Source organism: Protomyctophum bolini (assembly GCF_963924005.1).
Source record: "Protomyctophum bolini genome assembly, chromosome: 7".
NCBI classification, from domain to species: domain Eukaryota; kingdom Metazoa; phylum Chordata; class Actinopteri; order Myctophiformes; family Myctophidae; genus Protomyctophum; species Protomyctophum bolini.
The window spans coordinates 46,177,831-46,192,782 of NC_137868.1; the positions used below are offsets into that span (position 1 = coordinate 46,177,831).

A 14,952-nucleotide genomic window follows, 5' to 3' on the forward strand; every position below is an offset into this window, starting at 1 on the left:
ACCTCTCTGGTCACACTGCCCACGACCGCCTGGGGAAACACATGAATAACACTGGGACCTCTCTGGGTCACACTGCCCACGACCGCCTGAGGAAACACATGAATAATAATCCTATATACAGCTTTTGTCCACACGTATCATAGTTGACAATGAAAGGAGAAATGAGGTCATAATATGTGGCTTAAATATGACGTAAATTTGCGGCAACGCAGACATTAAATGCCATTGACAATGAAGGGAAAATGCAGACGAGCAAATCGGCTGACCAATCACATAGATTCAGTTGTCCCCTGAGAGGATGTGTAATGATAAGAGCGCCCCTCACTTCACACGGGTGCGATTTGATTTTGTCCGTAGATTTTTTTGGGGCGCGTGAATAAGACAAACGTCCATAGACTTGTCTGCCACATGACGTCATGTCTGAGCGCACAGTACCACTGAAGGCAATGCCAACATTGTATTAGTGCAATGTAGTGCCAGCACTGATTAAGGAATGATTAATCAGTATTGCATGCATGTACTATTATGCATCATTCCATCAATTGTCATGACAATTGCCGGGCAATTGGACGATTGCTGGGCAAGGAAAATGCAGTTCACACACGGATGTTATCTTATTAACCTGGATTTCACTGTGACTCAGGAACAGGCTGTTCTGCAGGAACCCTGCGGGTTTGTCCCAGAAGCCCTCCAGCTTCGACATGTGGAAGTAATACGTTCCCCCCTCCTCCGTCACGGTCCGAGCCCATGGACTCCTGTTGTCACCTGTGGACAACACAACGCGACACAGAATGTTATATCACCTGTGGACAACACAACACTTATTTGTACTCTTTTTGTCGACTAAAACTAAGACAAAAAATGTTTGTCAACTACCTTTTTTTACTGACAAAAACCACGCTATGATGACTAAAACTAAGACTAAATGTATTGACAATTTCGTTTCTTTTTGTCGACTAAAACTAAGACAAAAAATGTTTGTCGACTACCTTTTTTTACTGACAAAAACTAAATGAAAACTAAGCTATGATGACTAAAGCTAAGACTAAAATGTATTGACAATTTCGTAAACAGATAAAAACTAGACTAAAATGTTAGGAAGAGGAAGGGACTAGTGGACAAGAGATCCAGTATAAGTCATTTTACACGCGCTGAAAATAGCCGCTGAAAACGCGGCACAGTCATTACGACGACATCAAGGTCCGCCAAAATAAATTTTAGTCGACTAAATCACCTGTAGATTTAGTCGACTAAAATCGTATGATATTCAGTCGACTAAAACTAGACCAACACCAAAACATTCCGGGTGACTAAAATGTGACTGAAACTAAAATGAAAACCATTGAAGATGACTAAAACTAAAAATCAAAATGCGCTGCCAAAAACGCTGCCAAAAACAAACTGATTTCAAAGCCTCAAAAGTCTCGAACCTCCTTGAGCCTTATCTCGGAGCAGGCCAGTCAGCGCAGTCTGGTACCCGACGGCGCAGTCCGACGCCAGCCGTGGCAGCGCCACCTCTGGCAGCTTCAGGACTCGCAGGGTCTGTGCCGCCTTCCCTTCCTTCACCGCCTGGTTTACCGCCGCTACGGCCAGAGACACTGGACAACACATTATGTTAAATAACAATATATTAGTGGTGGAAAAAAAGTAACTCACATTTTTTTGAGGGGCTCGCCCCCTCCTATGTCCAGCTTTTGGTGCGTGAAACAAGGTTATAATAGTTAACTGAAACTAACCAAAAAACGAAAACTAGAATTAAAAAAACATTTTAGTTAACTGAAACTAAATTAAAAAGCGATAACTAAACTGTAACTGTATTGTGTGTCCTCAAAACTAACTGAAATTATAGATAAAATACCCTTAGTTTTTATCAATATGTATATGCCTTTCGGATATTTATAATATAATCCTTCTAAATTCATTAGATTAATTTCCTCATTTCTCCAACAAGTTTCACGGCAGTTTTCAGGCAGCATGTAGCCACGCTAATCCTAACCCACAAATAAACCAATGTATGAAAAAGACTAAAACTAAACTATAACTAAACTAAAACTAAGCATTTTTACCAAAATAAAAACCAAATAACTAGCAAACCCGCTCTAAAAACTAACTAAAACTAAATAAAACTTGATAGTTAGGAGGGAGCATGAAGGTTTTTATTTAGACATAGTTGATTATTATTTATTCAGTTAGTGGGTATTTGACCTTATTTTCTTTGATATTGCACCACCAGTCCTTATGTTAATAACAATGGACGTAAGACTTTAACTTCATAGTACTAGCAGTACATAGATAATGCATTGTATAATGAAATAATGACAGCGATAAAATCGCATGAAAGTTCAGATGGATTATGGGTAAAGTATCAGGACTAAGATTTTTGTGTTTGGGGCACGGCAATTATATTTTATTATAGAACCAATATAAACTGCTGACTCACTCTTCAGAGCCTTCTGAGTCTCCTGATTGGCTCTGGTCACTCCTTCCTGGATTTCGTCCAACCACAGCTCAGCGCCAGGGTCACCGCTCTCCTGTGATTGGACAGTCAGCACACACACACACACACCTCTAGAAAGGTGAAAAACTGAAATAAACGAAACCACACAACGCAATATAGCCTCAATAATCACCTCTTTTCACGCAGTGTAAAGCTGCTCAAGACCTATTTCTTCACTCTTTGCTGCCTTTTCTTTTATTATTTTAATGTCGTTTTATGTTCTTTGCTAGAATATGTTATTTTGTCTTTGCGTTGCTTTTTTATTGACCTCTAAAGCACTTTATATGTCATGAAAGGTGCTATACAAGTTTGGTGATCGGCTGGGTATGTATGTATGTTGGGGTAAGAATGGTGGTCCCTTATTGGCTGTTGATGGTGACGTAACTAAGGTACGTTTCAAGGTTGGTATACGGTCAATAACGGGTCTAAAGGATTTAGAACGGCAGTTGTAATAGACATTAGTTAGTAGCAGTACTTGCGCGCTCTGCTTGCGCACAAGTAGGCCATGTATGGCCTGCCTACTTGTGTGCAAGGCGCAAGTTGGCACCTTGACAGAGTGCATTTCTAGTTATTATTATGAAAAAATTAAAAGAAAACAAAAGAAACATACATTGAAACATGGACAAACGAGATTCCTGCCCCGCAAGCGATGATATAGTCGCAATTGTATACGTACGTGGGCTTTCTGCTTCCTGGTGCGGATAAGGACCTCGTGGTACCGCCGCGCGTTGTTTGGCAGCACCTCCTCCAGGCCAGCAGAGGGCATCAGCAGAGCGGAGAGCGTCTTCTGAGGGTCTGCTCTGCTCAGAGCCTGGTTTATGGACCCTATAGCCAGCACCTCTACACAGGGGACAGGAAGGAGCATGGTTTATACAGGGCTGCCCAGGGTCCTCCACATGGTACAGTAACTCTGTCATTTCTATACCGTTTCGGACGTGGGGCGGCTCGCCGGAACCGGCCCGGCACCCTGGGCTCTATCCTGTGTGTCTGAAATTGGCCTTTTTTAATGTTGATTTGGCCTTTTCCAAATCGACATTAAAAAGGGCCAATTTTGAGTGGTTCATACGTACAGAAGTGTAGTTTGTGTAGTTTTGGTAGTTAGTGTGGTTCATACGTACGGTCGTGTAGTTTCTGTAGTTTGTGTGGTTCATACGTACAGTCGTGTAGTTTTGGTAGTTAGTGTGGTTCATATGTACGGTCGTGTAGTTTGTGTAGTTTTGGTAGTTTGTGTGGCTGATACGTACGCTTGTGTAGTTTGTGTGGTTCATACGTACAGTCGTGTAGTTGTGGTAGTTTGTGTGGCTCCTACGTACGGTCGTGTAGTTTTGGTAGTTTGTGTGGTTGATAGATACGTACGGTCGTGTAGTTTGTGTGGTTGATAGATACGTACGGTCGTGTAGTTTGTGTGGTTGATAGATACGTACGGTCGTGTAGTTTTGGTAGTTTGTGTGGTTGATAGATACGTACGGTCATGTAGTTTGTGTGGTTGAAAGATACGTACGGTCGTGTAGTTTTGGTAGTTTGTGTGGTTGATAGATACGTACGGTCGTGTAGTTTTGGTAGTTTGTGTGGTTGATAGATACGTACGGTCATGTAGTTTGTGTGGTTGAAAGATACGTACGGTCGTGTAGTTTTGGTAGTTTGTGTGGTTGATAGATACGTACGGTGGTGTAGTTTTGGTAGTTTGTGTGGTTGATAGATACGTACGGTGGTGTAGTTTTGGTAGTTTGTGTGGTTGATTGATACGTACGGTCGTGTTCTCTCTGCAGAGAGCCGTTGACTGCAGTGATTCCCTCCTGCAGCTGGTTCCAGGTCAGCAGACTTCGGCCAGCCTGTCTCTTTAAAACGCACAGCTCTTCAAAGTACCTGAGCGGGGAAGAAGGTAACAGTGCATTACTGATGTAGAATCAAACAGGCAGAACGTATTTACAATCAATAATGCACTAAGATTTAACCCATTCTGACCTGAGATCAGATTCTAATAATGTCTTCTACATCCTGACAGTTTTCTGAAAAAGCTATGTTTCTATGTCAGTCGTTCTTGGATTTTTCAAAAATAGCAGACCTACAAGCTCATAGCGCGCGGACAGACAGACACAGACAGACAGACAGACAGACAGACAGACAGACAGTACCTCTGCAGCAGCGTGTCGTCCACCTCCGTCAGCCCGGCAGCAGAGCTGTCCTCCATCAGGGCCACGGTGAACGCTCCTCCGTCCCTGGCCTCCAGCGCCTGGTTGATGAGCGCCACCGCCGACAGCATCTCCACCGCCACGTACAGGTCTTCCTGCTGCAGCGCCCCCTATAGGTGGCAAGACACGGAGACATGTTTAACACTGTTGTACTTTTGACCCGTTCTGACCCGAGATCAGATTCTATAAAAAAAATGTCTCCTGACGGTTTTCTGAAAAAGCCGTGTTTCCATGTGTCAGTCGTTCTTCGATTTTTTTCAAAGATAACAGACCTACAAGCTCTGGCTGTGGTACAGTGGTACAGCAGTAGTGTAAACAGTATACCTGTTGGGTCAGGGTCAGCAGCTGGCTGTGGTACAGCGGTAGTGTAAACAGTATACCTGTTGGGTCAGGGTCAGCAGCTGGCTGTGGTACAGTGGTACAGCAGTAGTGTAAACAGTATACCTGTAGGGTCAGGGTCAGCAGCTGGCTGTGGTACAGCGGTAGTGTAAACAGTATACCTGTTGGGTCAGGGTCAGCAGCTGGCTGTGGTACAGTGGTACAGTAGTAGTAAACAGTACACCTGTTGGGTCAGGGTCAGCAGCTGGCTGTGGTACAGTGGTACAGTAGTAGTAAACAGTACACCTGTTGGGTCAGGGTCAGCAGCTGGCTGTGGTACAGTAGTGGTGTAAAACAGTATACCTGTTGGGTCAGGGTCAGCAGCTGGCTGTGGTACAGCAGTAGTGGTAAACAGTATACCTGTTGGGTCAGGGTCAGCAGCTGGCTGTGGTACAGCGGTAGTGTAAACAGTATACCTGATGGGTCAGGGTCAGCAGCTGGCTGTGGTACAGCGTTGCGGCGAAGGGGAACACGTCGGGGAGGCGAGCGTCCGGGTTCATCAGAGCTCGGACCGTCTGCCGGGGGTCGGCGCCGCGCAGCGCCGCGTTCACGCCGTCTATCGCCGCCTGCACTGTAGAGACACACACACACACACACACACACACACACAAGGGCACGTACGTACACACGTGCACACACACACACCCCAAGTTTTATTGGTCAGGTTTTACGAATTTGTTCTGTTTTTTTTGTCTCCTGGCAAAATACAAACAAGCCTGAAACGGCTTTCTTGTGACTCTGTCCTTTTGAAATATCTTTTTTCAATAACGTCAATCAATCAATAGATCAATCTACATCAAAATACAGCATGGAATTATTGTGAACAAAGTCCTATCCATCGATAACTAAATATTATGGGCTAAAAAAAAAAAAAACGTCACCGCTAAACCCCTTATCCCTAAACTTTGTGAGCTGGTAGACTGGCCATTGGCCATTTTTTTTATGTCTTTAAATTTTTATCCCACAATTTTGTAACCCAGTTTTCTTTTCACCCAGTGCCAATTATGTAATGTAATCCTGGGCGCTACACTTCCTCTGCCAACCTGGGGGGGGGGGGGGGGGGGGGGTGGCAGCGGACTGACCTCATGCCTCCTTCTATGCATGAGGAGTCCAAGCTGCTTCTTTTCACCTGCCAGGGGGGAGTTTCCCCCGGCCGGACGTAGCGCGTGGAACAAATACCAACTACCGGTATTCAAAAAGGTTTTGCTGAATAGTATAAAAAAAAAAGGCAAAAGTAGTTAAGAGATAAGGGTGTTTAGCGGTGACGAAAACGGAGCCCTATGTGTTTTGGGTCTGAAATGGTGGTCGGGTGGCTCAAATGACGGATAAATAATGGTCCTCAATATTGAAAACCACTGGTTCATCTGTTCCGTTACGTGTTATTTGCAGGACGTGTTGTTGTTGTTGTTGTTGTTGTTGTTCTTACTGTCTCTGTTGTGCTGAGCCTCCTGGTTGGCTGTGGCCACAGACTGCTGTACCTCTGCTGGTTCTAGAGGGTCCACACAACCCGTGTCCTGTACAACACAACAACATATATGAAGATTACACGTCACGATTATTGGATATATTGCGATTAATGATATTAATCGAGGGTTTCTCAATAGGCCTGAAAATTAAGGCCCGACCCTAACTGGTCTGGCCCGACTAGTTAGCATACAATTATCCCTAAAAGTATGAGTATGAGTATGAGAACTATATCGCAGAGTAAAAGTGAAACACCGTCTTCATTATGGATAATTACTCAAACAGACGGAACTAAATTATTATTATAAAAGGGGCTCGTGGAGCCCGAGGCCCGGCCCGGAAACGTCGGGTAGACCGGGTTCGGACAGAATTTGAGAACTTTATCGTTTCCACACACACACAATGATTACAATGAGAAACAAATTCAAAATTGGTCAATAAATCAGTTTTTTTCCCTATGTTACAGGATTAATGTTTGTTTGTCCTTAAACAAACATTAAAAACGCCATTGAAATGGACAGAGTTTAACGTTTGTTTTGTCTGATAATTACGTCATACAAAGACGTGTGACCAGATTTTACTGAGAGCCTGCCATCGCTCAAATGTCAGCTTTTCACCAGAGGAGAAAAACTTTTTTTCTCTTTTTTCCATAATGACTTAAAAGCACAGGCAGACTCTTCACATACTAGAGCATGTCTGAAATAAGTGTCAGAGCTGAAATCGACATGTAAACATGAATTAAATGCTTAAACATGTAGCTATAGGTGTAATGAGAGTGAGACCACAGAAGTGAACCTTTCAAGACTGTTTAGTTTTCTCAACTCGCTGTTTCTCTGCAAGACACATTACTCTATAAGCCATATCTCCAAAACGGGTGGTTCAAACTGAACAACCGATATGTCAATTTGAAGCTATATGATTCAAAACGGAAATTCCAAAAGAATCCAATGGCAGTCAATCAGATCTCACAGTCCGCCACTGACCAGAGCCTTCTGGTCCCTGTCTGTGGTCAGCTGGTCCAGGTACCAGGGGCCGTGGTCGCTACGGAGGCCCCTGAGGGCCAAGCAGGGCAGCTGCAAGGCAGAGAGGAGGGCCAGCTCGTCACCATACTCCACCGCCTCGTCCACCTGCTCTATGGCTGCACGAACTGGACACACACGCACGCACACGCACACACGCACACACACACGCACACACACACGCACAAATATAAGCCTTTCACTTCTTTAAATTATGACCCATGCATAGGCCTGTCACAATTATGACACAATCGTCTAATCGCAATTATTCAATATAATTATTTTACATGTATAATTATAATCATCATAATCTTTTCCCATGATGCTGAGAAATGTTCATACCTTTCCCCCCCCCATAAAAAAATGGCAGAAATAGCTGATCTACAAGCTTACGAGGCATCACTTCGTGATGCGTCGTAAGCTTGTAGGGCTCAGCTATTTACACAATTTAATTTATTTTTAAGTATACAATTATTAAATATATCCGTAAATTTCTTTTCTATATTTAGGTTATTTGTCATAAAGGTTAATCGCAATTGCCGTGACAATTACGGTAATCGCCGTGCATTCCTCGATCCTCACGCAAGTTAACCCATTAAGAGCTGTGGTCGATTCTCTACAAACCGAGGAGTTTTCTGAAAAACGTAAAAAAAACAGTTGTGCTCAAACTGCTTCAGGGTCAAAGGACACAGTAAATATATACAGAACTACAAAAGGTCTACGAAGTGTGTTTCTTACGGTTGACTTTGTTGAGGTTGTCCTGGATCTCAGTCCGAGTCAGATACTCCTCATAGATGTCTTTCTCCACACAGCCGTCAGCCTGCAGAGACAAAACAAGACACTGTATGATTACCGTAGTTGTGCTCGCAACAAGCTCACAACGTGTCGCATTCGACCTGCTATTTTCAACATGCAACCAAGGTGTAAAATCAGCCATTGCGACATCATCAAGGCCCGCCAATTATTATTTTTTGTCTACAAAAGCAACAAGACTTAAAATCTTATGATATTTAGTCGACTGAAACTTGACTAAAACTTTTCAGTTGACTAAAATGACAATGACATACATTTTGACTCAAAAGACTATACGAGCCCTATCGTGCGCCACCCCTTCCTTACGGCCTAAACTTATTTGCCATAAAATAGCAAGCCGATTTACATCGACACATTGTGAGATTGTAGCTATAAATATATTGACAATCTCGTCAACAAATAAAAACTAGACTAAAATGTTAGGAAGGGACTAGTGGACAAGACATCTAGTATAAGTCATTTTATACTTGGTTGCGTGCTGAAAGCGTTGTGGGCTTGTAGATCGGCTATGTTCAGCAAAATACATTTGAGTCGACTAAATCAACCGTAGATTTAGTCGACTAAAATCCCATGACATTTAGTCGACTAAAACTATAGACTGACCACTCAAACATTCCAGGTGACTAAAAACTTAAGTGAAAACTACTCAAGAGACCACGACTAAAACTAAAATAGAAATGTGCTGCCAAAAATAACACTGATAGATCCTATATGACTAAAACAAAATCAGTACCCGTCTGGACATAGAGGCGGTCTTGTGAGCCCTGGCCTGGTGCAGCATCTCCTGGTAGACGGCCATCAGCGCCCCCTGGAGCCCGGTGAGCATGGCGTTGGGGTTGCCCAGGGCCGCCGCCGTCACCTTCACGTCTCCCCTCTCCACGGCCTCGTTGATGGCGATGACCGCAGCGTGGACTGGAGTGGACGACACAGTGAGTAGGACGACATTAATAGTTTAGACCCATTTAGACCCGACGTCGAAATTCTAAATCCTGACAGTTTTCTGAAATACCTATGTGTCTATGTCAGTGGTGTTCAATATTTCATGTCAAGGACCCCAAAGATTATCTGTAATTGGCTGCCGATCCCTCATCTGAAAACATGTCGTTCCAGGGACCCTCCCAGAAGCAAAGATCTGAGTTAAATATGTTCGCTCTGCCTGGGCCGTGGCTCAGAGGTCCAGGCAACCTTGGAAGGTAATCCAGTCTGGCAGTGTGTGCCGCGGGTTCGACTCCCGATCCCGACGGCCTTTTTACTGCATGTCACTCCTCCATCTCTCTCCTCATTTCCTGTCAGCCTCCCTCCATAAAAAATATAAAATAAAGGCGAAAGCCACACAAAAAGAACATTTAAAAAAGAATGTTCGCTCTGAAAAAATATATATAAAGATTTGCGTCCCATTTTCATGATTTATAAAAGATAGCAGACCTACAAGCTCGTCGCGCGGCACTCGGTGCCGCGAGATAAGCTTGTAGGTCTGCTATTTCTAAATAGCTAAAGCATAACATAATGCTTAAAACACCAAAAAGGGTTCCTGTTCAATATGACCCCAGCATGGACTGGAGTGGACATCACAGTGCCAGGGACAACAACATTAGCATGATCCCATTAAGACCTGAGACCAGATTCTACAAATGACTTCTACATCACGACAGTTTTCTGAAAAACACATGTTTCTATAGCAATGGTGCTCTATTTCATGTCAAGGACCCCAGAAATGATATGTAATGCCAATTACATATCATTTTCACCAACCCGCATCTGAAAATGGGTTAATCCAGGGAATGGTTCAAAAGCGTTTGCAGCAAAATAATATATATTCAAAGATTTGCACACGTTTTCATGATTAAAAAAAAAAAACGTGCAGGAAAACAGAACAGCAGTAATAGTCTGGAAACAATTAACCAAAAAAAACTACTAACTAATAGCCTCATCAAACCATGCGACTCCCATTGGAATTGCATTGTGGCAGCCAATGACACAGACAGGACACAGAACATCCGTTTGATGCGTGTGTACGAGGCCCGAGGATCATAAAAAAACGATTACTATTGGAATTTATTTTGGGTCAACACCCCTTTTTAGCTTAGATTGACTGGCCTAATAATGCAGAGCATTATTGGTTCAATCACGCACTACCACTTTCAACCAGTAGGTGTCCTACTAGACTAAAGAATCTGGCGGGCGAACTGCAGTTGTGTTTATGTTGTGTAATGTGCATCATAGTTTGGTAAAACTAAATAAAACATTCAAAATAAATCAATACATTTGTGTTCCTTGTGATTACAACACTAAGTTTTTTAACCCATTTAGAGGACGATTCTACAAATGTCTTCTAAATAGTGACAGTTTTCTGAAAAACCCATGTTCCTGTGTCAGTCGTTCTCAAACTATTTCATGTCAAGGAACCCAAAAACTATATGTAATTGGCCGCCGACCCCCATCTGAAAATACGTAGTTCCAGGGACCCTCCCCCAGAAGCAAAGATTTGAGTTAAAAACGTTCGCTCTGAAAGAATATACAGTATATATATAATTCAAAGATTTCATCATTTTGAAGAATTTAAAAAAAAATAGCAGCTCGTAGCGCGGCAAGAGCTTGTAGATCTGCTATTTTCTCAGTGGCTAAAGTATATAACATAATGCCAAAAGGGGGTTTCCCCTGTCCAGAATGGGTTAAACTAAAATTATTTTATGAATTTAAACTGAAGTTATTTTAAAGCGGACAACACTAGAGAAGGAGACATTTGCAGCGGGCGACCTACCGGCAGCCTCGTCCACGGAGAGCTCGTTGGCCAGGATCCCACCGATCTTGCCGAAGGCGGGCATCTGGATGCCATACTTATCCAGCTCCACCTTCATGTTGTTGATCTCCTCCTCTGGAGACAGTTAAAACATAAACAAACAAATGTTCATGTTAATATTATTAACCCATTTTGACCTGAGATCATATTCTAAAAAATGTCTTCTACATCCTGACAGTTTTCTGAAAAAGCTGTGTTTCTGTCAGTCGTTCTTCGATTTTTCTAAAATAGCAGACCTACAAGCTCGTAGCGCGCGCTATGAGCTTGTAGATCTGCTACTTTTCAATAGCTAAAGCATATCATAATGCTAACACCAAAAGGGGTTCCCACCCAAAATGGGTTTTAATAATGCATCTGCACTTCCAGATTCATATCTAAAATAATAATAATAATAATAATATCTGGGATTCATATAGTGCTTTTCTAAGAACTCAAAGACGCTTCACATGTTTAATGGGGGCCGGGGGAGAGAAAAACTAAATAACTTAAAAAAGCTAAAGAAGTAAGAGAAGAAATGTATAACATGATGTGTTGTACACCTGTACATGCATTCCTATTACGGATGGGACTTATCGATAAGTGCATTAATTGCTAGATGATAAGGTTTGATAAGCTTAGCGATTGATTAACCAGTTAGTAGATAAGCGGTTTTGAGCTTGTAGATCAGCTATTCTTTTTGCTATATTTGAATTGAAATCCTGAAATATGTTTTTTGCCATTTTGGAATAGGAATCCTGAAAAGTAACATTCTACATTCTAACAATTACAAATGCCTTTAATTGTAGTTATGTTATTGTAGTTATGTTAACTTTATGAACCAAATCCAAATACATAAAAAAAAAAGACAATAACATTTTAATACAACTCATTAAGATACTAATTTAGACTGAAAGTAATTAACGCGGGTCATGTTTGCACGTTTGGAATTGTAACAGCTGAAATCAATGATATATATCAGTATTCCGATGTTAACCTGGGGGCCGCATGATGTGGCCCCTGTGTGGTTCACCAGAAGCGTTATTGTATTTACCAGTGAACTTGACCTTCCCATAGAGGTCGTGGATCTGAGGAGCCAGTCCCCGTCTGAACAGATACAGGCTGGAGAGACAAATAGACGTTTCACCAAACACACATCAAAACAGACACATACACAATTTGCCAAACAATACACGATTTAGAACTACCAAACAATACATGATTTAGAACTACAAGGTGTTATCAGACTGAGCTGTGGACATGGCGCTTGCCTTTATGTTTTTGTGTATGTACACAGTATGCAAGTCCATTTTATTTTCCGTTCTCCGTGTTGTGTCAAATGTGTTGCATTACAAGGCCACTGGGTCGCGAACTGACAAACTGACAATAAAGTGTTATATTGCATCATGTTGCAGTTGTACAGTATATCTGCATATTTAGTTTGCCCTTGCCTGCAGCACTGTGGCAGAGTGCTGCAATCTAAAAAAGGTGCCTGTGACTTGGCTGGCCACTCACAAGCCAGCAAAGGGATTGTGGGAGCATGGATACAGTAAAAGTGTACTACCAACTATAGTTGTAATGGTTTTAAACTGACCTGAGAGCATGGATACAGTAAAAGTGTACTATACTAACTATAGTTGTAATGGTTTTAAACTGACCTGAGAGCATGGATACAGTAAAAGTGTACCAACTAACTATAGTTGTAATGGTTTTAAACTGACCTGAGAGCATGGATACAGTAAAAGTGTACTACTAACTATAGTTGTAATGGTTTTAAACTGACCTGAGGGCATGGATACAGTAAAAGTGTACTACTAACTATAGTCGTAATGGTTTTAAACTGACCTGAGAGCATGGATACAGTAAAAGTGTACTAACTAACTATAGTTGTAATGGTTTTAAACTGACCTGAGAGCATGGATACAGTAAAAGTGTACTACTAACTATAGTTGTAATGGTTTTAAACTGACCTGAGAGCATGGATACAGTAAAAGTGTACTACTAACTATAGTTGTAATGGTTTTAAACTGACCTGAGAGCATGGATACAGTAAAAGTGTACCAACTAACTATAGTTGTAATGGTTTTAAACTGACCTGAGAGCATGGATACAGTAAAAGTGTACCAACTAACTATAGTTGTAATGGTTTTAAACTGACCTGAGGGCATGGATACAGTAAAAGTGTACTACTAACTATAGTTGTAATGGTTTTAAACTGACCTGAGAGCATGGATACAGTAAAAGTGTACCAACTAACTATAGTTGTAATGGTTTTAAACTGACCTGAGAGCATGGATACAGTAAAAGTGTACTACTAACTATAGTTGTAATGGTTTTAAACTGACCTGAGAGCATGGATACAGTAAAAGTGTACTACTAACTATAGTTGTAATGGTTTTAAACTGACCTGAGAGCATGGATACAGTAAAAGTGTACCAACTAACTATAGTTGTAATGGTTTTAAACTGACCTGAGAGCATGGATACAGTAAAAGTGTACCAACTAACTATAGTTGTAATGGTTTTAAACTGACCTGAGGGCATGGATACAGTAAAAGTGTACTACTAACTATAGTTGTAATGGTTTTAAACTGACCTGAGAGCATGGATACAGTAAAAGTGTACTACTAACTATAGTTGTAAATGGTTTTAAACTGACCTGAGGGCATGGATACAGTAAAAGTGTACTACTAACTATAGTTGTAAATGGTTTTAAACTGACCTGAGAGCATGGATACAGTAAAAGTGTACTACCAACTATAGTTGTAATGGTTTTAAACTGACCTGAGAGCATGGATACAGTAAAAGTGTATACTACTAACTATAGTTGTAATGGTTTTAAACTGACCTGAGAGCATGGATACAGTAAAAGTGTACTAACTAACTATAGTTGTAATGGTTTTAAACTGACCTGAGAGCATGGATACAGTAAAAGTGTATACTACTAACTATAGTTGTAATGGTTTTAAACTGACCTGAGGGCATGGATACAGTAAAAGTGTACTACTAACTATAGTTGTAATGGTTTTAAACTGACCTGAGAGCATGGATACAGTAAAAGTGTATACTACTAACTATAGTTGTAATGGTTTTAAACTGACCTGAGAGCATGGATACAGTAAAAGCGTACCAACTAACTATAGTTGTAATGGTTTTAAACTGACCTGAGAGCATGGATACAGTAAAAGTGTACTACTAACTATAGTTGTAATGGTTTTAAACTGACCTGAGAGCATGGATACAGTAAAAGTGTACTAACTAACTATAGTTGTAATGGTTTTAAACTGACCTGAGGGCATGGATGCAGTAAAAGTGTACTACTAACTATAGTTGTAATGGTTTTAAACTGACCTGAGAGCATGGATACAGTAAAAGTGTACTACCAACTATAGTTGTAATGGTTTTAAACTGACCTGAGAGCATGGATACAGTAAAAGTGTATACTACTAACTATAGTTGTAATGGTTTTAAACTGACCTGAGAGCATGGATACAGTAAAAGTGTACTACCAACTATAGTTGTAATGGTTTTAAACTGACCTGAGAGCATGGATACAGTAAAAGTGTACTACCAACTATAGTTGTAATGGTTTTAAACTGACCTGAGAGCATGGATACAGTAAAAGTGTACTACTAACTATAGTTGTAATGGTTTTAAACTGACCTGAGAGCATGGATACAGTAAAAGTGTACTACCAACTATAGTTGTAATGGTTTTAAACTGACCTGAGGGCATGGATACAGTAAAAGTGTACTACTAACTATAGTTGTAATGGTTTTAAACTGACCTGAGAGCATGGATACAGTAAAAGTGT

At 41.3% G+C, this 14,952-nt stretch overlaps 1 protein-coding gene across 1 annotated transcript in view; it reads right to left on the reverse strand.

Moving 5' to 3' along the window:
- iqgap3 (IQ motif containing GTPase activating protein 3) overlaps positions 1-14,952 on the reverse strand; it is a 52,785-nt gene that overhangs the window by 27,350 nt on the left and 10,483 nt on the right. Inside the window, exons 6-18 of the mRNA XM_080767623.1 lie at positions 12,194-12,261; positions 11,125-11,238; positions 9,097-9,275; positions 8,289-8,370; positions 7,515-7,678; positions 6,494-6,581; positions 5,484-5,638; positions 4,633-4,799; positions 4,248-4,363; positions 3,174-3,337; positions 2,441-2,531; positions 1,431-1,598; positions 623-765 (exon numbers count right to left, since the gene is read on the reverse strand). Of these exons, the coding sequence (XP_080623749.1) occupies positions 623-765; positions 1,431-1,598; positions 2,441-2,531; positions 3,174-3,337; positions 4,248-4,363; positions 4,633-4,799; positions 5,484-5,638; positions 6,494-6,581; positions 7,515-7,678; positions 8,289-8,370; positions 9,097-9,275; positions 11,125-11,238; positions 12,194-12,261 (1,699 nt within the window). The remainder of the gene's footprint in view (positions 1-622; positions 766-1,430; positions 1,599-2,440; positions 2,532-3,173; positions 3,338-4,247; positions 4,364-4,632; positions 4,800-5,483; positions 5,639-6,493; positions 6,582-7,514; positions 7,679-8,288; positions 8,371-9,096; positions 9,276-11,124; positions 11,239-12,193; positions 12,262-14,952) is intronic.